Below are 23,418 nucleotides of genomic sequence, written 5' to 3' on the forward strand. Positions count from 1 at the left end.
TGGAGGGGGCATTGTTCCACGCCGGCACCCCGAGGCGCACTCCTCAGAGGGCACACCGGCTGCCTCCCCCGCCTCCAGCCTCCTCCCACCACCACCTCGCCTCTGCGCCTGCCCTCTTCCTCCCTCCGCCAGCTCCCGCACTGTCCCCTGAGCCCCCACAAGCAAGAGGGTCCCAGGCGGAGAGGGTTGGGGGCCCGTAGATCGTGCGCCGCCAGGGAGCGCAACCCCGCCCCCACCGCCGCGCCGGCTGGCAGGAGGCGGGACATGCGCACCGGGCGGCGGAGGGCGGGGGGGCGCAGGCCGGGCGGGCGCGGAGCAGGGCGGGCCGTGGGCGGGGAGCAGGGGCTGGAGCGGGGAGCGCGCAGCCAGCGCCGCCGCCGGACTCGGGCGGGTGTGCGAGCCTGGCGCGTAGCTTGCCGGGGATGCGAGAGGCTGGGAGCCGCCGCGCCGGGAGAACGCGTGCACTGGTGACCTCGGCCCGGGGAGAGCCGGGGACGGCGGCGAACCCCGCAGGGATCCTCGGGGCCGGGGTGCGGGGCCGGCGGCGGCGCGGGAGCGCGGGGCGCAGACCGGGCGGGGCTAGCGGACAGTGATGAGCGGGCACGCGGGGAGGCTGCACGCCGCCGCCGCCGCCCGGAGCATCCGCCGCCCGAGCTGCTGCTCGCGGCCCGGGCCCCGGCCATGGAGACGCTGAACGGCCCCGCGGGCGGCGGCGCCCAGGACCCGAAGCCGCAGCCGCCCGGCCAGCACCACCGCCAGCACCACCACCTCCACCCGCTGGCGGAACGGAGACGGCTGCACCGCGCACCCTCGCCAGCCAGACCGTTTCTCAAGGACCTGCACGGCCGGCCTGCGGCCCCCGGCCAGGCCGCCCCCTCCTCGGGCCGAGCCCCGGCGCCCGCCGCCCCGCGCTCTCCCAGCCTCGCGGGCAAGGCGCCGCCCTCGCCGGGGCCCCCGGCCGCGCCCGGCCGCCTCTCCCGGCGGAGCGGTGGCGCTCCCGGCGCGAAGGACAAGCCGCCGCCGGGCGCCGGGGCCAGGGCAGCGGGCGGCGCTAAGGCCGCTCCGGGCCCCAGGAGGGTGGCACGCGCGGCGCCCGCCGAGCCGCTGCCCCGGGTAGGGAAGCCACCGCCCGGGGCCGAGCCGCCGCCCGCCGCTGCCAAGGGCCGCAGAGCCAAACGCGCCTCCGGAGCTGTCCCCGCCCGCGCCGCCGGGCCCCGGGTCCCCGCCGTCGCGGTCCCGGCCGTGATCCTCGCCGTGACTTCCGCGGCCGGCTCCCCGGCCCCCGGCTCGCGCATCAGCCACACAGACAGCAGCTCCGATCTCTCCGACTGCCCCTCCGACCCTCTTTCCGACGAGCAGCGCCTGCTCCCCGCCGCCAGTAGTGACGCCGAGTCCGGCACGGGCTCCAGCGACCGGGAACCTCTGCGAGGAGCCCCCACGACCAGCCCCCCAGCTCGGGGGCCGCCGCCAGACAGCCCCGAGCCCCCGGGACTCCTCGCCGCGACCCCCGCCGCCTGCCTTGGGGGTCGGAACAGCCCCAGTGGGGTCCCCTCGGCGTCCCCGGGGCCGGGCGTGGTGGAGGATGTCGCGGGGCGCGCACCGCCGGAGCGAACGGGTCCCGCGACCCCCAGGGAGCACGGGCTGGGCGAGCAGCACCGGTTGGTCCCGGCGGCGGAGGAGGAGGAGCTGCTGCGGGAGATGGAGGAGCTGCGCTCGGAGAACGACTATCTCAAGGTGCGCAGCCTGCCCCGCCGCAGGTGTCCCGGCGGCAGCCCCAGGTCTGGGTGCGGGCTGGGACCTGCGAGCCCCGGCGTCCCGGCCCCGAAAGCGCTTCCTCCAAGTGCCAGTCACTTTCCTGCGCCCGACACGCCGGGCGCTGGGAACTTGAGCCAAAGTTGTGGAAGGAGCAGCGAGACCTGTGGGTCCAGCCGCTTCTCCACCCACTTAGCTTGTTTCTAGAAAGTCTCGCGTCTTCCCTCGGATGCCTCTGCCCCAGTTGACGCTGCGTTAACTAGAGAGGCGGCTATGACCGCCTTTTGGAGACGCAGTCGACCCCCTGCCCCCTCACCTGTGGGCGCGGCTTGTCCCCAGCCGAGAATCTCTGAGCGGGACCCCGTGCGCCGAGTGCGGGTCTCGGAGGGTGCAGACTCGCCTTCCCCTTTTCCCGCAGTTAAGAAGGCCGGGTGCTCTCCGAGTCTCCCCCGGGCGCAGACAGCCGGGTCACACCGCTTTCAGTGATAAACCTACAGCTCAGGAGTCCCTTGAGCGCGGCCTGGGCGGAGAGGCCACGCAGTCTTGCTGGCCGGTCCTTTGTACGTGTCCACCAGCCGGTTTTTCCGTGTCAGGAGAGGCCACTCGCGCCCGCTCTTTCGAGGGACTCACAGCCTGTGCGTCCATTGAGCGCTTTGCGGCGCGGCCTGCTCTGAGTGGCTTCTGGGTCTTGGTAGCTTTGGGGCACAAGTCTGACTCCATGTTTTCCAGGAGGAGGAGGAGAAGAGCAGGCGCTGCAGAAAAGAGGATTTAGACCGTATGGGGTGGGGAGGTCAGGGCACGCCGGGTGACTCCAAAACAAGGAGGGTGGTACTGAATGCATCTGTCTTAATTTATTGTGATGCTCAGGTTAGTCAACAGCTCCACCGTGTAAATCTCCTCCTTCTGTTAAGATGGTTAAATATATATCTCCTCCCAAATGCAGCGGCCCTCCTCATCAGTACGTTTTGTGATTCTCCCCATTTTCTCAGCAAAGGCTGACTCTCCCTGATGGAGGTCCCCGGGTGGCTGGTGGGACACGGATGTGGGCTTTTAAGGTGCGTGGAGGTGATCTGTGTAGTTAAGCTGGGGTCAGAGCAGTGGACTGAGGAGTGTTCCTATACCCAAGCTGCAGAGGCTGCTCTAACCCACTGAGCCCCCATGGTGGTTTTTATCCTGTTCAAAGAGGCAGAGGAGGATCGCGGTGGGAAAAGAGAGCAGATGGGGACTCCGAATAAAATGTTTCCAGTAGTACATTTGCTCTGTTCACCGACTCTTACGTAATAGACAGCAGAGTGAAATGTGAGAGTATGGAAGAGAAAGGGCCACGGTATTAGCATTACTCTGATGTGAAACCAGGGCTTTTGTAAATCTGCCCTGGAGGTAAGCTCCCTGAGGGTGAGAAAGACCATCTTTGAATTTTGTAGCCTCAGAGCAAATAGATGTTTCTCATGACATCTGATCTCAAGGCAGGCAGTTCAGCATCATTTCAGGGCTCACTCAGGCCGCTGGTTATTTGCTTTATTATTATTTTTTTCACATCATTGGATTCTCAGTGAAGGAAGTAGGTGTCTGACCCTGGAGTCTGCTCTGGTGTGTTTGATATTTCAGCGAATCTCGCAACACAGGGTATCTTTGTTGTGTTTATCACAACCCTAATTTCACTGACAAGGTCGCTGAGATCCGAGAAGATATACCTACGTGTCCAAGTTCACCCAGCTAGTAAGTGATGCAGCTGGTATTTCCCCGGCCTCCAGACCTCGGTTCTCTCCCGGCTCCAGGCTGCATCCTTGTTTCCATCAAGGCTGAGAAGAGCCACGCCTGCCTTAGAGTTGTCTTATTAGCTTGGGCCATACCCAGCATTTAGCTTTTTTGAGGAACCTCTCTTTTTAGGCCAAAGGGCCACAGTGAGCACTTCTCTACTGGACTGTTTGGGGTCCCATAGACCCCCCCTGGCAGTGTTTAATCTGTGGGAAATGTCAGTTGCCATTTCCTGTGGTGGTCATGGCCGAACGTTTCTGACCCGAGTCCATCTCCCAGCAGTTCCTCTGACAGCAGGAGAGAAGAGGCAGAGACAGTCTGGGGAGGCTGGGACATCAGGCTGATCACAAACACATGCGTGAGTTACATGGTTGGCACTTCAGTAGCTTAAGTGACAGCCATTCAATTTGGGGATGAAAGACAACAGTCCTGCTAGACTTTTCTTAAGGTCAGTGAGCCTGCCCACATGTGTGGGATCGGGCTGGGGGCATCCCTGACCTCACAAAGCAATGACCTTTGCTGTAAGCCTGCTTTTGCACACGGATTTTAGAGCCTGCGCCAGTGGTGGTGTTTTTTTTTTTAGATGGCAGATAAATTAGTCCCTGACCTACTCCTTCCTTAGGGAATGTTGCATAGGACTCTGGAGATTAGGAGACTCCACCCAGAAATTTTACTTTGATATATTCTGGAGGATGGTGACCACAGTATTACAGGCTTTCCTGAGTCAGTTCTGTCACCACTATTGTATGAAACTCAAGTGAGAAGAATGAACCGAGAGTAATCAAGCAGAAGACTAAGGATGATGTGTTATTGATTGGGAAATTCGAGTGGAATTTTGTTTTTTAGCCAGACTGCTGTGTTTTTCCAGAAATCAGCTGTCAACAGAGAAGCGCCCGCCTCTGTTGTGTGGCGCTGAATGGGGCCATCCTCGAGTCATTCTGCCATCACCAGGCACCACGGTGACTACATGATGTTGTTTAGTCGCTAAGTCGTCTCTGACTCTTGCAACCCCATGGACTATAGCCCGCCAGGCTCCTCTGTCCATGGAGTTTTCCAGGCAAGAATACTGGAGTGGGTTGCCATTTCCTTCTCCAAGGTATCTTCCCAACCCAGGGATCGAACCATCATCTCCTGCATTGGCAGGCAGATTTTTTACCACTGAGGCACCAGGGAAGCAGGGTAACTAGATGATGAGTAAGTACTCAGTCCGGGTAGTTGGCTTTTTGCATGAAAGCAGTCAGAAAAGCCCTGTTGGCCCTTGACTGCAGATGAACTTGTATGTAATTTGGAAGGCTTCAGGAGTGAAGATAGGAGATTGAAGTCAGTTGTCCAAAGGGCTTTGCTTCTTTCTCAGACCAGACTCAGGTCCATCTTAGTGACCAGGGTGTCTGAGAAACGCTGGCCATCGTGATCTCTGCCTGCCCACCATCACTGTGTTTTGCTCCAGCGCTCAAAGACAATCAGACAAGCCCTGGAGCTCATTGTGAACATATTAATTATGTTCTGTTTCCACAGGCTTTTCAGGAGGGTTTAATTGCTTTGCATTTATTGGCCTATTTCGGAAATGCTTCTCACATTGGTGGGGGATGCTAGCAGGACACCCTTCCCCCCACCCCCAAGTAGTGTACTTCCAAAGGGCCCCAGTCCTGGGGGCTCCAAGGTCGGCCTGGGGAGGGCTGCTGAATTTGCTCTGCCCTTTCGGTTACCTCCTAAGAATTATTTTTGGTGAAAACAAGCAAAGTGCCTGCTAGCTCAAAGCAGACACCATGGGAATGTGGAAGAGCAGTGAGTTCTCAAGGGGGCTGCTGGGGAGGCCATTCGGGTGGAGCGGTTGCACTGCCTCAGCACTGGCCCAGCCTTGGCCTCGGCATCCTGCTTCTCTCTTGGGGTCTTGGGAGTTTCAGGATCTGCAATGATTTGGTTAAATCCAGCCGTGAAGATTCCAGGCACTCTGAATGGCCAGGAAGGGGTGGGGGTGGGGTGGACACTGAGGCAAGAATAAACAGTTCTGGGCATAAAGTGCTTCAGCTCCTCCCTGCCTACCCCCCTCCCTCCTGGAAGGTTGAAGCAGACAGTGTCCCTATTCTTTCCTGACCTTCTGCTTTCCACACCCATTCTTTATTCAGCCTGCAAACAAGCGGCTGTAATCATCTTAGGTGGCGAGATAATGTGGACCAGGGCACAGGGGGGCCGTGGCTGCTGGATGAACTGGCACTTGTAAACAATGGCTGAGCCCCCCTGTGTCTTCTGAGCCTCAGCTGGGACTCTGCAGAGCACATTTCCATTGATGGGAGGGAAAGGAGGTGGATTATTTGTATATTACAGTAGACAATAGTTAAGGGTCTGCAACTCCCAGAGGAGGGAATTATTGCAACAGTAGCCAGCTGACTGCTCACTGTCTAAATTGAGTGTGTTTAAAGAGGGAGTGATTAAAGTAGGACTAGTTATTGATTTTAAGTTGTTTAAAGGGAAGCATTGGAGGAGGAAATGGCAACCCACTCCAGTGTTCTTGCGAATCCCATGGACAGAGGAGCCTGGTGGGCTGCCGTCTGTGGGGTCGCACAGAGTCGGACACGACTGAAGCAACTTAGCAGCAGCAGCAGCACCAAGATCATCAGTATGATCAAGGGTTTTCATCACTTTTACTATGAAACCAAGGATTTGGTTTTTATATTTGTGGATAAACTATCCTCAAAGAGATTTTCTTTGACATTTTAATCTTGGTTTATTTTAGTGCACACATGGTACCTCATTTTTTCTTAAATCTGATGTATGTATATGTATGTGTGTGTGTGTATACACACACACACACACACACGGGGCTTCCCAGACGGCACTAGTAGTAAAAGAATCTGCCTGCCAGTGCAGGGAGATACAAGAGACGGGTTTAATCCCTGGGTCGGGAAACTCCCCTGGAGAAGGAAATGGTACCCAGTATTTTTGCCTGGAAAATTCCACGGATAGAGGGGCCTGGTGGGCTCCAGTCCATGGGGCTACAGAGAGTTGGATATTCCTGAGCACACATATACACACTCACGAGTATAAAATAAAGCTTGATTTGTTATCTGCAGGTGAAGGGGAATAGTTGGGGAGCTCTCTAGTACTTCAAGGTTTCATGCTATACAAAATTCGAAAAGTATATTTAGTTAAAGCTAAATTAGCTTTTTAATGAGATAATGATCTAACATTTGAGTATCTGACAGACCTGTTGTTAATTCAATATAAAACTTGATTAAGGGAAATTTTCTCATTATCTGTATTAAAAACCAACAGTTTTCTGCTCTTACTGTGTGTAAATTTAGTCTAGCAGAAACATTATATGTTCTGCTTGATTGGGTTTGTTAAGCATTTAAATGGCAGACATCTTTAAGGTTCTTTGATACAATGTTTTCTACATTAGAGCATGCTGTCAGAAAATTAATGTAATGTTCGTTTGAAAAATCACTCTCCCATCATGACCCTAATCTGAATAATCACAGTTTTTGCTTTTCAAATGTCTGCTTCCTGCCTACATGGTTTGTAATTTGCTTTTCTTATAACTTCTTTTCACTGAACCTGAAAATTGTTTTTTTCAAGGCTTTTTGAAAAGAGTTGAAACCCTGGCCTCATCCTGTCTCTGCAACAGACAAGTGTTTGGAAGCCATTTAAACGTTTAGGGTTTCAGTATGCTCATTTTAAAAATGGAGGGTATTAATACCTTTTATGCACATTGCGGTGCTTTGGTGAGGACCAGTTGTGAAAACGAATATACCCACACATTGACAATGTCAAGTTCTAAACGTTAGCTTGCTGTTATTTTGCGCCGACAGGCTTTTTGCAAGTGTGATTTAAAGCTTCTTGTTTCACGTGTCCTGGTGGTTGCTGATAATTTCTCCCATTTACTGGAAAGAGTATGTGTGTGGAAGCCCTGGGTTTGTACCTGGGCTTCCAGTTATCAGCCGAGAGGCTTTGGGTGTGTTCACCAGTGTGGGTTTGGCCTCTTTGTCCATCTTGTGGGGGCCGTGTGTCCCTGCAGGCTTATCGTAGGCTTAGTAACGAAGGCGAAATGCTAAAGAAAGGGTGTCTGCTGGTCCACAAATTTAGATAAAATATGAGTTATAAAAGCAGTGATTCAAATACATGCAATTACAATCTCTTCCTAATTTTCTTTTCAAAGCGACTAATGTTAGTGGTTATTTATGCCAAGAGCTATTAGCTGTTTACATCTGGCCTGCTGAGTGATCTGGAGGTGTGGGTACATCGAACCCTGGAACAGGCTTTTTCAGTCCATAGCATGGGTGCAGGCATCTGTAGAGCATAACTAGCGTTTAATCGTAGGGTTGATGAGGGGCCCCCCATTACAAAGTCTGAAAAACCAGAGAACATTTTTTTAAGTGGAAGTCCTACCATATGTTTTTTTATGACTACGTCACATTTTAAAATTCATGTTTGAGTAATAGGTAATTTTCAGCATTAATGACTTGACAAGCTTTCTAGAAAGGGCTGCCCTGCTGGCTCAAATGGTAAAGAATCTGCCTGTAATGCAGGAGACCCAGGTTCGATCCTTGGGCCGGGAAGATCCCTTGGAGAAGGGAATGGCTACCCACTCCAGTATTCTTGCCAGAGAATACCATGGACAGAGAAACCTGGTGGGCCACCATCCATGGGGTCACACAGAGTCAGACACAACTAAGAGACTAACACTTTGAGTAGAAGGAAAAGCCTTCGCACACAGTGCCTTCATAAACGGAGTGCCAACGCCACTGGATATTTGTGGGTACCCCTGGATATATACAGTGATTACTGCTTATGTTGAAATATTTTTATTAGTTACCCAGTGTAATAATTAACTAACTGTATTCAGATACCTAGATTAAGCTTTTTCTCAAAGTCAAATCAGATTTGCAGAAGGGACCTGAGAAGCTTGACCTTGATTTTGAAGATTCAGGACTAACTCTCTTTATGGGAGGATGGCATGCACAGGCCTGTTTGAAAGCTTGTAGGCTGTGGTGGCTGGTCTCCTCTGGCAGGGGTTGGGTCAAGGGCAAGGCTCTCATGGCTCAGTGCGGGGATTCGGCATCAGAAACAGTCTCTCTGCTGCAGGTTGAAAGGCCCTTCCAGAAGTCAGTGTGTTCTCTAGGCCCTTGAAGAGCCCAGCCTGTCCATTCTGTCCACTGTCTGGCCTCTGTTCCACCCAGTAAACCCCAATTCCAGCAAACTTTCCTATTGGAACAAGATTTATAGGAAGGGTCCTCCATGAAGAAGAAGAAGAAAAAAGCCAATGAAACTTGCTTATATGTCATAACATTTTCAACATTAAGATTTACCTTTTTCTAAAAGATTTTTTAATGTGGATTATTTTAAAAGTCTCTATTGAATTTGTTATAATATTGCATCTACTTTACGTTTTGATTATTTGGCCTCGAAGCACATGGGATCTTAGCTCTCCCCAACCAGGGGTCAAACCCACACCACCTGCATTGGAAGGCAAGGTCTTAACTACTGGAGGCAATTCCTTAAGAGTTACCTTTCTTAAGACACATGCTGCTAAGTCACTTCAGTCGTGTCCAGCTCTGTGCAACCCCATAGACGGCAGCCCACCAGGCTCCCCCGTCCCTGGGATTCTCCAGGCAAGAATTTTGGAGTGGGTTGCCATTTCCTCCTCCAATGCATGAAAGTGAAAAGTGAAAGTGAAGTATCTCAGTTGTGTCCGACTCTTGGTGACCCCATGGACTGCAGCCCACCAGGCTCCTCCATCCATGGGACTTTCCAGGCAAGAGTACTAGAGTGGGGTGCCATTGCCTTCTCCGCTTAAGACACATAAGAACACCTTATTTTTTTTTTATATATAATTTTTTTTTTTGGCCCCACTACATGGCATGTGGGATCTTAGTTTTCTAACCAGGAATCGAACCCGTGCCCTCTGCATTTGGAAGCACAGAGTCTTAACCACTGGACCATCAGGGAATTTCCAGACATCTTTTATTTTTAATGAGATTATCGCCACTGGTACAGAAATTCTGTAAGAATCTTTAGCAGACAAAACATTTTATTCGTTTGGCTACTAGGAAGTTGTTAAAGCTTTCATTTTTAACATCCACTTCCCTTCGTGGGCCATTGAAATGGGCCCCACTTGGAGCCATGGTCAGCTGAGTGGGTCATGTCCTTGGTCAGGTGGTGTGGACAGAGTGGAAGAACCTGTAGGCGGCCTTTGGGAGAATCAGATGCTTCACATGTGCCCTTTCCCCTACAGGTGATGGCTGCATACAGGTAGGGTTGGCTGGACAGTGGTTTTCACGCTGTTCGTGCCAATTTGTTATTTTTCCACAAGGGTTCCCAGTTCGTTTGGTACACATCTCCTATGTGATCTTATCCAGGATAAAATAATCTGCAGGAGGTTTACTACTAGTCAATTTCTTGTCTGCCTGAGGCTCTGATGTTGGGAAACTCTTTTCTTTATTGTAAGTAAATCCCTGGTTTTTGAGAATAAATGCAGGATTAGCGAGGGTGGCCAGACTCCAGGAACAAACTGAAAAGAATGAGAGCTGATGAGTTAGGGTGTCCGTGTCTGGGAGCATTTTTTCCCTTTGAGCCTCAGTGTTAACAAAATAAATGAGAATGAGGACTTCCCTGGTGGTCCAGTGGTTTCACTGCTGAGGGCCTGGGTTCTATCCCTGGTTGGGGACTAAGATCAAACAAGCCACATGGCACAGCCAAAAAAAAAAAAAGATGACCAAGAGTATCCTAGTCTGGAGGCGTTTATGCCGTCAAATATGAAACTAATCAAGACAATTCCTAGAATGCTTTTCTTAATCTCCAACCTTCTAAGTTGCTCCTCGCTGAAGCGTTTATTATAGAAAATATACCCTGCATGCTACTGCCTTTTCTGTGGCTTTTGGAAGAGTTGTCCATGATCAGGCTACAAGACTGGAACAAAACAATGTGAGGTGATGTCCAGTCTGCACTGCGTTCAGGAGCTGGTCTTTCTGGGTGTTGACCGAGGTTCAAGTGTATTCATTCCACAAATATGTATTAAGGGCCTGCTGTGTGGCTCACGCTGCTCTGGACACTGGGAGACTCCAGGTGTCTGCTTTCCTGGTGCTTACCTTCCCGTGTGGGTGACAGATGAAGAGTAGGAAGAAACCGATAATATTTGATGGTGGTAGGAAGTCGGAGGGGCTTTAAAGTGGCGCTCGTGGTAAAGAACTTACCTGCCATGCACGAGATAGAGAGGCGGGTTCAATCCCTGGGTTGGGAAGATCCCCTGGAGAAGGAAAAGGGAACCCACCCCAGTATTCTTGCCTGGGAGAAATCCCATGGACAGAGGAGCCTGGCAGGCTACACTCCATAGGGTTGCAGAGTCGGACATGACTGAAGCGACTTAGCACTATGCAGATATGAGGGGCAGGGCCTGGGGCTAGAGACAGTGGCGGTAGGGGGCATTGTGTGCCTTCTGACTGATTTACCTGCCATGAGCTTGGTCACGAGCTGGGGAGGAGCTTGTTAAGGAGAAACCATCACAGGTGATCTGCCTCCTGCACCTGGACCCTGAGAGAGGGCAGGCTGGCCCTGAGGGGAGGGGGCAGCTGTGGCTCCCTGGAGAGGAATGGAGGCGGAATGAGCATGGTGTATGGAGCCCTGGGGAGATAGCCCCGTAGGTTGGACGTTGAACTGACAGCACTGCATTGGCTGGGCTGGGAGGGAAGGAGGGAGCCAGGAATAACTCCCGGGTTTCTTCTGTATCCCAGCATCTTCATGTCGATCCCAGAGTGGAGTGGAGATGGGAGATGAAGGGCAGGGGAATGGAAAAAACCAAACCGATGTGTATTTGAAATAGCGCACAGGTTTTATCTTTAGAATCATGAGTCACGTAGTTCCAAGATTGGTGTGGCGGGACAGCATTTTAAGGACATTTGCGGGTGTGTTATGATTCCCGGGCAATTCATAGGGATGAGCCCCCTGAAGTTTGTTCTTTGCAGGCAATGTCTGACTCATCTTACTGCCTAGCTTGTGTCTTAGGGACACAAGTTCAGGTCAGCGTTTGGTTTGTATCTAGGGTTTGATTACCTGCAGAGACGGCGTCATTTATGATGAGGATTCTGTAAGGAAAGATTGGGAGCGGGGTAAATGCTGAGAGGCTGCGATGACTAAGCCGTGCTCGTTTTTGGTTTCCGGATCCACGAGACCTGAACAGACATCTGGTGATGCTGTCTCGTGTGAGAATTTCCGGAGTCCCTGGGCTGTATTGCACACGTGTTTCCGGAAGTCTACAGGTGACTGCAGAAAGTTCACAGTACTGCAGGGCAGGAGTGGACGGGCGACTCCGCCCTGTCCCATAGACCTGGCTTCTCAGTGCCCTCTGTCTGGCTTGTGTAGGATGAGTTGGATGAACTCCGAGCGGAAATGGAAGAGATGAGAGACAGTTACTTGGAGGAGGAGGTTTACCAGCTGCAGGAGCTGCGGCGGGAGCTGGACCGCGCCAACAAGAACTGCCGAATCCTGCAGTACCGCCTCCGGAAGGCCGAGCAGAAGAGGCTGAAGGTGGCGGAGACCGGGCAGGTGGACGGGGAGCTTATCCGGAGTCTGGAGCAGGACCTGAAGGTGAGCACAAGGTGGACAGTGGGCGGGACTTGCCTTCCCCAGAGAAGCCGGGGGGAGTTTCCATACAATTTCACAAGTTTGCCTCGAAGGTGTCTTAGAGATCCAGTTTAGGGCAGCGTTTGGTTTGAATCTAAAGTTTGATTGCCTGCAGAGATGGCATCATTTATGATGATGATTCCGTAAGGAAAGATTGGGAGCGGGGTAAATGCTGGGAAGGCTGTAAGACCTGAAGTGCAGCCCTCAGGATCCACTTACACGTGGTCTTTTTTTTTTTTTTAATTAATTTATTTGGCTGTGATGAGCCTTAGTTGTGGCACATGAGATCTTCATACTCTCACATGAGATAATCTTCATAATCTCATGGGCTTCTCTCGTGGCTCAGCTGGTAAAGAATCCGCCTGCAGTGCAGGAGACCTGGGTTCGATCCCTGAGTGAGGAAGATCCCCGAGACAAGAGAAAGGCTACCCACTCCAGTATTCTGGCCTGGAGAATTCCACTGACTCTATAGTCCATGGGGTGGCAAAGAGTCAGACATGACTGAGTGACTTTCACTCATTCACTCACATGAAATTTTTAGTTACTGCCCCAGGGCATGTGGGATCTTAGTTTACAGACCAGGCACCCCTGCCAAAAGAATAAGTAAATAAATCATAGATCTTCAATTAAAAAAAAAGAATTAACACCTGCCCCCTCTGGTCTGATCATTCTTTAGAAATTGTGCAGAAACTCCTAAAGATCTGGAATGTGTAAAAAATTGATTCATTATCAATTCAGTTTTAGTCAAAGATCACTTTTAAAAGTTGACCCCAGTCACTTAACATTTTTTGTTATTTCTAGGGTGCAAAAATGCTGAAATTACCGTAACCCAAGTAAGACTTGTAGTAGTGACTTAACTGAAAGAGAAATAGGGTCGCATTTAATTGTTTAAAGTGTCTTTGAGAATCATCAGCAGAAGTGGGAATAAGGTGAAAATACCCCAGACTTTCTTCCTTTGTCCTTTCCACTGAGGCCTCTCTCCTGCCCCAGTTATCAAATCATTTATCTAGAGATGAATTATGTATAATGTCCTTCTTATTATCGGAGTCCCTATGAAATCTCATTTAGCCTTTCATTACAATAACAGAAAAAGAATCTTTGTAACTCAGATTTATAAACCAATAACAAGATGTCATTCAGTGTGATGTAAAGGTGATTTATATTTCTGTTACAAAATCTCCTTAGTTCCTTTTAGAAAGTGAAAATGTTGAACTGCCTTTATAGCATTTGAATGTTTTATTAGAGTAGGCAATTTAAAACCTGACTATATTAAGTATGTACTGAATACAGAATTATTTTTTTAAGCAAGTAGGGTTCTTTAAAAATTATTTTGAGAAACAGAAATGTTTATTTGATGATCTTTTACAAAATTATTTGTTATTCATTTTATTTATTTATTTTTGGCTGCGCTGGGACTTCTCTGCTGCACGTGGGTTTCTCTCGTTGTGGAGAGCAGAGGCTACTCTTCGATCCAACATGCAGTGTGGGCTTCTCTGGTTGCAGAGTACGTTTCTAGGTGCACAGGCTTCAGTAATTGTAGCACGTGGGCTTGGAAGTTGCAGCTCGCAGGCTCTAGAGCGCAGGCTCAGTAGTTGTGGTGCATGGACTTAGTTGCCCCGAGGCATATGGAATCTTCCCGGACCAGGGATTGAACCTATGTCCCCTGCCTTGGCAGGCAAATTCTTAACCAGTGGACCACCAGGTAAGTCCAATGATCATTTTTAATTGATCATTTAAAGCATGTGCTCCTGGGAAGACTTGGCATTCTAAGCAATATTCCAGAAGGAACAGGGCTGTGGCAAAGTGGCCTTTTAATCCAGATGAAAGTCATACTTCCCCTTAATGTGGATTTCATGTTTTAAACTAATACCCCTTCCTTTAAATGTAGGCTTGTTAATATTGCCAGGATCTTTGCTCTTTGGTGTAACACAATATTCCTTAGTGATTCTGCCTCTGAAGTGGTTTGGAGGTGCCCTTAGCACACAGAAGGCTTCCCATCAGATGACTGTGTCTGTGGGTTGATGCAGGTGGCCAAAGATGTATCGGTCCGATTGCACCATGAACTTGAAACCGTGGAGGAAAAGAGAGCTAAATCGGAAGACGAGAATGAAACTCTCCGACAGCAGATGATCGAAGTGGAGATATCAAAGCAGGCCCTGCAGAACGAGCTGGAGAGACTGAAGGAGGTGAGTCAGGTGGATGGGGGTTGCCCCTTGCGAACATGGGACTCCCAAGTGTCCTTTTTTTTTTTTTTTTTTAATTAATGTATTTTTATTTTGGTTGCACTGGGTCTTCATTGCTGCGCGTGGGCTTTCTCTAGTTGTGGCGAGCAGGGACTCTTCTCTAGTTGAAGTACACAGGCTTGTCATTGCAGTGGCTTCTCTCGTTGCCAAGCACAGGCTCCAGGCCAGCGAATTTCAATAGTTTCAGCATGCAGGCTCGAGAGCTCCAGTTCAGTAGTTGTGGCACGTGAACTCAGTTGCTCTGTGGCTTCCAAGTGTCCTGGTCTTACTGTGGTTTAAGGCAGGGGACGGCCAGCTACTGTTTGTATGGCCTGGAAACTAAGAATGGTTTTTACATTTTTTATAGAGTTGGGAAAAAAGTATGAAACAAAGCTGAAAAAGCAATGACGATGTGACCGAAGCTGTGTTGCTTGTAAAGCCTGAAATATCTGCTCCCTGACCCTTTACGGAAAAGGCTTGTTGAACCCTGGTCTCAAGCTATTTTTTATAATTTCCATTCCAATGAGCTGGCTGTTAGTTCCCTTTATGGGTCCATGTGGGGTGTATTATTACTAGAATACAAAATTAGGCAGTCTCTTTTTTCTCGAGAGCCTTCTCTTCCAATGAGCTGGAAAATATGTTATGCTTGTCCATTATCTGTGTCAACAGATGTGGGTGTGTGCTGCCTGTGTCTGTTATGCAGCCAATATGATTTAAATATAGATTTCTTTTACATTTCAGAGAGTGACTGTGTTCTAGCAAAGCGGTCTAGACAATGCATATGTATTTTTTTCATTTGCAACGGTAATGCAAATCCCGTTTTGTTGTTGACATCCAGTATAAGATTAAAGCTGAATGTCCTCTTGGAAAATATCCTGCATATTGATGAAGGTACAAATTGTGGTGAGGGTTTGAGATAATGGCTAAAAAGCCAGCATGTTATGTGCCAACACTTAGCACTTCATGGTTCCTTTGGATTCACTTCATGATTCAGCTGCTAATCCATCTACTGCTCCACCCACACTTCACTCAGACCCTCGACTGGGCCCTGGGGAGGCAGATGCCCTGCCTTCAAGGTGTTTACTGAGCCAACATGTTATGGATTTGTGTAAATTCTGTGTATGTTGCCACTTCCATGAAAACACTGCATGTTCTATTTATTTGTCTTGTCACTGTCCCCCTTTGCGAATGGCCCCATGAGACTTGGGCTCTATGGACCAGGTTCTGTCTGTCTGGGTCACTGTGGGGGGTTCCCACAAGGGCCTGAATCCCAAGGGTTGTCGGGGACTTTCCGGGTGAGTGGGGGATGCAAGTGAGAGCTTCACAGAGGAGGAGATGGGGAGCCTGGAAGGTTCTGTCCTGCTTAATGACCCTCCTCTGGCTGTGACCACTCGCCTCTACACTTATGCATCCTAATAACTTTTTTTCCTTCTTTTCTTTTTGGTCCGAATTTGCTAGGAGGCAGGCTGTAATGATTTCTTTTCCTGAGATTTCCAGTTTGAGCCTGACCTTGAGGGTACAAAAGACAACTTTGAAGTATATTTTTAAGTTTTATACGCGTGTATGTTTTATGTATGGACTTCCCTAGTAGCTCAGTGATAAAGAATCTGCCTGCCAATATAGGAGATGCAGGTTCAACCCCTGGGTCGGGAAAATCCACTGGAGGAAGAAATGGCAACCCACTCCAGTATTCTTGCCTGGAGAATCCCGTGGACAGAGGAGCCTGATGGGCTACAGTCCAGGGGTTGCAAAAGAATCGGACATGACTTAGTGACTAAACAACAACAACGTTTGTGTATAAATATATAAATTATATATATAAGTAAATATGTGTATTTAAAGCAGGCAGGGATTCTTTTTCCCCAGCTGAAATGGATTTGTGAAGGACCTGACATCAAGTCACAAATAGCTCTCTGGGGAGAGAAATGACCACTGATGGTGGAGGCTCAGGCTGGTCTGAGGAGGGAGTGGGGGGTCAGCCCCTCCCTTTCTTTACGGCTTAAAATTACTCAGAGGGGTCGCTCATCTGGAACACAATCACTGTGCTCTTACCTCCAGAGTGGCAGTCAGACTGGTGGGGCCGCATTCTGACACCGAAATGCTCAAGGAGTCCCAAGACTGAGAGTCTGAGGAGGGTCGGGAGCTGGTGGGCCGTTCTGGGTGCAGCAGGGTGCACCAGTTCAGAGGTCGCAAAGACAATGTTCATCGGAACATTCGAGCCGGGGTCTCCGTGAATGGCTGCTTTGTACCAAAGCCAGCATAGACTTAGCCGTAGGTTTTGCTCTAGAGAGAGATAGTGTTTTCTCCGTCTTGAGCCGTGCTGGTGATCGTTCACCCCTGAGGGCTGGTAAATGGATGATGAGCCACATTCTGAGACGGTCCAGGGCGGTTTGTGCATCTCCACCACAGACCTGGGTGCGGATGTGTCTGCACCCCAGCCTCGGAGGACGGTGAGACGGTGGATCTCGGCGGTTGCGGCTTCTCTCTGCAGACCGTGCTTTCAGCGCCTGGGGGACTCCTCCAGGGTGTGTGTCTCCTCGCTCTGCAAACTCACTCTGTGCAGGAACAGACTTGTCCCCTTCGCCCCCTCCTGTACCACACTCTTGTCTTTCCAGCTGTGTTAACGGTGCCACTGTCCTTTAAGTCACCCAGGCTTAATGGCTGGCAATTATCCTTACCCTTCCTGCTCCCCCTGCTGCTCTGAGTTCACGGTCTTAGAAATTCTTTTTCATTGGTATGTGCTACAGGGTTGAACCTTAAAATTATACCAAGTGAAAGAAGCCAGGTGTTGTACGAATACATTTATCAGAAATGTTCAGATAGGTAAATCCATAGATAGCAGATTAGGGGCTGGGGAGGAGGGAGACTGACTGGGGTTTCCTCTTGGGTGATGACAGTGTTTTGGAACTGGGTGGAGGTGGTTTGCACAACATTGTGAGTGTGCCAAAGGCCACTGGACTGTACACTTTAAGACAGTTCATTTTAACCTCATTTAAACTTTGTGACTTTCTTCTATCCGTCCTTTCACCCATCTCTCCAGTGAATATTTTGAGGGCTGACACTCCAGTCACCACATTCAGGGATGCAGCACTTCTAACTGCCCCTTCTGTTTTACCTTCTGTATCCCCCCAATCCGACAGTTTGCACAGGACTTAAACAGACAAACTTGCCTTGGCACGTTGTCTAGCCCTTTAGCATGACACAGGTCCTTTCCTGCTTGGTCCATCTCGGTTTCCCATCCCAAGGCACTAACCTCTGCAATGAACTGAAAGGCAGTTGAGAAGGATGAGAAGAGACATGCCCTCTGGGCCTCGAACTCCTAGAGGTGTGTCACTTTCTCCATGGATAGAAGAGATGCTTAAAGAGGCCTGGCAGGATTAACCCTCTGGAATTGTCCCTTCTGGTCAGCCAGCTCACTGACTTCCTGTGTTGTTCACATCCTGTCCATGCACCCAGATTCCCATATACCCCTTCACTTGTGCAAAACTCGAATTTTTTGACCCCCCTTTTGGGTACATTTCTTCTAGTAGTCTCTGTATGGTGGAATATCTCAAAAAGGTTGAAACGGTTAACCTTAGTGGACTTTCAGCTTCGTAAAGATTGCCCAGGTGCTTTCACTGTATTTCTTTCTACCAGAAAGTTTCTTAAATGCACGCTAGACACAAATAATAACCGGCCAGTTAATCTGCACTTTCAAGAGAGGCAAGTTTTGGATCATAACAGGGAACTAGGGTTGGTGGATGGAGCCACAGGAAACCAACTAGCTGTCAGATAGCTCTTGTGGGACATCCTTCATCACTATTCAGGACATGATATTGATTCTCTGGGTTTGGCTGAGACTCCTTTGTGCCAAATAAATGGTCAGATTTTATAACTGTTTCTGTTTTTAAATTAGTCTATTTTAGTTGCACTGGGTCTTCGTTGCTATGCATGGGCTTTCTCTAGTTGCAGTGAGTGGGGGCTACGCTTTGCTGCACGGACTTCTCATTGGAGTGGCTTCTATTGTGGAGCAGCGGCTCTAGGGCTGGTGGGCTCAGTAGCTGTGGAACACGGGCTTAGTTGCTCTGCAGCGTGTTGAATCTTCCCGGATCAGGGATTGAACCCATGTTCCCTGCCTTGGTAGGCAGACTCCTATCCACTGTACCACCAGGGAAGTCCTTGCAACTGTTTTGTGAGTGCTTGAGAGGAATATGTATGCTCCAGTTTTGGAATGAAGACTTTGAATCCATTAGATTGAAGACTTTCCAACTTGAACTATACTTACAGCAGAAAGAACATTTTATATCATCACTTAATATACAGATCAAAAGTTTTTACAAAGTAATGCTTATTTTTTGCCATATGGGATATATTCTGGTATTTTCAGTTCTGTTCTATTTTTTTTTAAATGGTATTTGTAAGTTCAAATCCATTACTAGATTGCCACAATTTGGGAAAAAATGTGTATCAGATCACTTGTTAATTGTGTTGTTCAAATTTTCTATATCCTTTACAGTTTTGTCTGTTAAATATCTCTTTAGGATAAAGATGTATTAAAATCACCCATTATAATTTTACATTTAAATTTTCTTCTTATATTCTGTCAAACTTTGATTTATAGATTTTGAATATGAATTCATAAAGATTTAGAACCTTTATTTGGTAATGAATTGTTCCCTTTATCATTTCATAATGACCTCTTTATTCTAATGTCTTGCTTTTTCCTGTTAAGCCTATTTGTCTGCTTTTATCATCCATGCCAAATTTCTTTTAGTTAGTATTTACCTCCTACAGACTTTTCGGTGATTCTCGTCTATTGTTTCCGCACCACTATGTTTTAGGTGTATTTTTTGTGAATGGACTATAGCTACCTTTTAAAAACTGGAATCTGGGAATCTCTTTTTTCAAAACTTGTGAATTTAATCCAGTTACATTTTTTGTGGCTATTAATGTATTTGAACTTATTTCTGTCATTGTATTTTCTGCTATCTTCCATGCCTTTTCTTTTTTCTATTTTTTTTCTCTTTTTAAAAACATTTTTATTAAAAAGCATTACAGCCAGCTGCAACAAGAGCAGAAAGAAAGGGGAGGGGTCGGTAAGACCCAGGGGACCCCATCCCAGCTGCTCCCAGGGGTTGGAGGGCATGACAGACTAGGGAGGGGCCTGAGTGGTGGCGATGCAGGGAAAGGCTGCCTACCATCTTTTTTTCTATTTTTAATATTGATTTCTCTTTAATTAAATTTGCAATTCTCACGTTCTCTCTCTTGGTTAGGAAACCATACATTACACTTTTGCTGATACTTATATTTTTAACATGCATGTTTGTCTTAATATCCCAAACTAATCACTGTCCATATTCTTTTCCTGAATAATACAAGCATCTTAGAAAGCTTCAACTCCAGTCAACTCCCATCTTTCATACTATTGTTACCTAGTACCATTCTGGTTTCATCTTTTTAAAATCAGCTGCCCCCCAAGTTGACTAATAACTCATGCTGTTATTTAGATTCATTTGCACATTTTCCAACCTGCTATCGTTGCTTCTTGAGTGTTGCTCCTTCTAATTCAGTTTCCTTCTCACTGATCTATTAATATATCTTTTAGTCATTCCTTTTTCAGTAAACGATATTGTCTAATATGCTTTTATTTCATACTCAGTCTTGAAAGCTATTTAATTGGGTATAGAATTCTAACATTTTGAAGATAATATTTTTATTATCTTTTGACTCTAGTTTGCTATCAAGAGATCTGCTGTCAGATACTCTCATCTTGGTAGATAACCTGTCTTTGCTTCCTGGTTGCTTTTATACTATTCTCTTTGTGTTTGGTATTCTGCAGTTTGAATCAGATGTATCTCGATTTATTTTTATTTGGCTCAACATTCTTTGTCAGTCTGAGTGTGTGGCTTTCATAAAATCTGAAAAATTCTCACTCTTTGAATAGTGTTCTATAATGAAACTGTCTCTTTGAATCATGTTTCTTTCCCATTCTCTGTGTTTCTTCTAGAATTCCTTCCTATTAGTCTTTGTGGGACTTTCTTATGATGGCCATTCTTACTCCATCCTCCATCTTACCCACCTATATATTTTTTTAAGGCATTTTTATCTCTGTATGGTACATTCTGGATAATTTCTTCACTTCTTATCCAGATTATTAATTCTCTTCTTTACATAATAATTAGTTTTATTCATCCACTAACTTTTCATTTCAGTGAGTTTACATTCCAGAAGTTTAAAAAAGCTTGATCTTTTTCATATATTATCTTTTTCTCATCATCTCATAGTTCTTGGACTTTCCGGGTGGGTCAGTGGAAAAGAATTTGCCTGCAATGCAAGAGATGTGGGAGACGGGAGTTCAGTCCCTGGGTTGGGAAAAATCCCCTGGAGAAGGAAATAGCAACCCACTCCAGTATTCCTGCTTGGAAAATTTCATGGACAGAGGAGCCTACCAGGCTACAGTCCATGGGATCGCCAAGAGTCAGACACGACCGAGCACACACATACACATGGTTCTTGCTTTAAATCTTCAAACATTTTAAAGTCATAGTCTTTTTCAGTTTGTTCTGTTTATCTTGAGTTCTTGGTGATACTAAGTGTTCAGTTTAGATCTGGTGACTGTTACGTGGATTATGAGCCCTTCTGAGTGGGAATTCCATGAAGTTTGTTGCAACGTCCTCCTAGTGGGTTTCAACGTTGATCTTTTTTGGAGGCCGTGGTGGTATCATTGGTCCAAATACAGCTCTTAATTTTGGCCTCATGGATCTGTGTACCAAATGGGTGTGTCAGCTGAACACTGACCTTGCATGTGGCACAGACCTTCCCCCCACCGTCCAGTGTCTTGAGCAGACGCTTTCTGTCCCCATCTCCGGCTGATTTTTAGTTTCCTTTCAGGAAGGGTGCGTCTCTGCAGTGGGTTGCTTGGACGCGTTGATCAAAGCCTCTTCTCATGCCCCTGGCCTATTTCTGGTAACTCTCGGCCTCCTCTCCTCCCCCTTAATACACACCCTTGTGCTCATGCTCTGGTTATCCCTTGGGCGTTGTGGACACTGGGGAATCTTCTTTGTGTGTGTGAGTTCAGCTGTGCAAAAATGTTTGCTCGTTACATTTTCTCCAGCATTCTGAGCTGTTTACTGGGGGGCAGGGCTCACGATCGCTCCCTGTGCCACGTTGCCAAAACAGGATGTGACCCTTCAGGGTTTAGCGGAAGCGCCGGGGTTGCAGCCCTGGGGCCCCAGAACGACCCCATGTGTCCTCCTCCTCCTGACCCATCACTTGTATCCCTGCCTCTTTCTGTGGCTCCCCCGCTGACCTCAGAACCTTTCCTTAGCAATAGCTTCTCCACGTCTTGCCTTCGCCTCACTGTCTTCTCTTGGGTGTCTGCTGTAGGCTGAATGTCTGTGGCACCCCCAGACTCAGGGTAAATCCTAATCCCCGATCTGACGCTATGAGGAGGTGGAGCCTTCAGGAGGTGACTGGGTCATGAGAGCAGAGCCCCACCCACTTTCCGAGGATCAGAGTCCTCATCAGAGGGACTTCGTCCGGGGGCCTTCTCCTGTCCGTCATGTGAGGACACAGGGGGACCCGGCTGTCTTAAGAGTCAGAAAGTGGGTCCCCATCAGAACCGAATCTGGCAGCACCTGGATCTTAGATTTCTCATCCTCCAGGACTGTAAGAAATAACGTCTGTTCTCGAAGTTCCCCCCGTTTTTGGTGTTTGTCAGAGCAGCCCGAATAGACTATGACGGTCTTTCTCGTTTTGCTCACCCAGTGGGTGAGGACTTTTCTCTGCGTGTCATAATAAACTCAGGCAGCCATAAAGTCTGGAAACAAAGGTGTACAAACATAATAAATGGTTTTATTGGTCTCATGCTACGCTTTAATGAAATAGCATTGTCTGTAGTTTCAGAGTTCATGGTTCCCCTTGTAAGGGAAAGATGTTCGTGGGTGAGGCTGTGTGAAGCATCTCTGGGCAGAGTCCTTGTGCCAGGGTGTCACCCAGACCCTGGCCGGGCTGTCATCAGCCTCCGTGGCTTCGCTCAGGCCTCAGCCCTGGCCAGTCAGCAGTGGGCGGGAGGAGGAGCAGGCTGTGTGGACGCCTCAGGGAACACGCAGCACCTGCTGTCCTTTGCTGAGTTCGGGGAGAGGATAACAAGCTGAAGAGCAGGACAGGGAGAGCAGTCTGGTGTTCTGAGTGTCCTGCTACCTTAGTAACGCGGTGACATGGGATGAGAGAGAGGAGCAGGGGGAATCAGGTTGTCTGGTTAAGTCTGCTTCCCAAATGTGAGACCTGAGAAGAGCTTGGGGTGCGTGTGTGTGTTAGGGTTAGGGCATGTGTGTGTGTGTGTGTGCATGTGTGTGTGTGCATACAGTGTCTGCACAGGGATCTGGGAAACGGTCTTCCTGTGTCCTGCCCACACCCGAGAGCAGGGGTGGGATGGACTAGAGCCCCATCCACAAGGGCACGGGCCCCAAGCGGGGAACGCAGAGTTCAGGGGCTGGAGGGTGAGCAGCAGCAGCAGGCATGAGGAGCTTTGGCAGGAGCCGCTTTGAGGGCTTCAGCTGTAAATGGCACCATTGGTGTCTGGGAAGAAAGGGGGTGTGTGTGCAGTTAAACAACCATAAATAGTGCTAATGGCTGATTCACTGTTGCTGGAAGGGCTGGGTGAGGGCCTGTTGGGGGCTTGCTGCTCCCTGGGCCTAGCCGTGGAGCAATTTTTTGTGGAAACCAGGATGGGAATTAAATTATGGGTTTTCTATGAGGCAAGTGAAGGTCAGTGACCCCCTCACCGGAGTCCTGGCCAGGCTGGACTGACCCAGGCCCCTGACCCAGCAGCTCTCCTCTGTCCTCTGGACCTTAGCTGGAACCTGGCCACCTCCTGCGCTGTGTATGTGCAAGGAAGAGGCTGGTGGCCAGGTATGTACTGGAAGGAAGCTCTGTGCAGCCCCCAGACCAGGGCACCATTGGGGCAGCCGCTGGAGGAGCAGGGAGTCCATGAGGAAAGGCATCCATGTCTTTCTGACTCATAATGCTTCTTTATAAAGTGAATTTCTGCTTCTGGAAGTATCCATTGCACTGCTTCTCTGCTGAGAAA

The 23,418-nt window shown here is 48.9% G+C and overlaps 1 protein-coding gene across 6 annotated transcripts in view; it reads left to right on the forward strand.

Annotated features, from left to right (window-relative positions):
* Window positions 1-355: 355 nt before the first annotated feature.
* The window catches only part of MTCL1 (microtubule crosslinking factor 1), a 113,450-nt gene continuing 90,387 nt past the window's right edge, over window positions 356-23,418 (forward strand). For 3 of the 6 annotated variants that reach the window (XM_070778934.1, XM_070778933.1, XM_019986867.2), the window contains exons 1-3: window positions 356-1,734; window positions 11,866-12,090; window positions 14,154-14,312. In XM_070778934.1, coding sequence (XP_070635035.1) covers window positions 682-1,734; window positions 11,866-12,090; window positions 14,154-14,312 — 1,437 coding nt within the window. In that variant the 5' untranslated portion in view covers window positions 356-681. The remainder of the gene's footprint in view (window positions 1,735-11,865; window positions 12,091-14,153; window positions 14,313-23,418) is intronic. The other 3 variants (XM_070778931.1, XM_070778935.1, XM_070778932.1) reach the window with 1 other exon arrangement.

The sequence above is a fragment of the Bos indicus genome, chromosome 24, assembly GCF_029378745.1.
Source record: "Bos indicus isolate NIAB-ARS_2022 breed Sahiwal x Tharparkar chromosome 24, NIAB-ARS_B.indTharparkar_mat_pri_1.0, whole genome shotgun sequence".
Classification (NCBI taxonomy): domain Eukaryota; kingdom Metazoa; phylum Chordata; class Mammalia; order Artiodactyla; family Bovidae; genus Bos; species Bos indicus.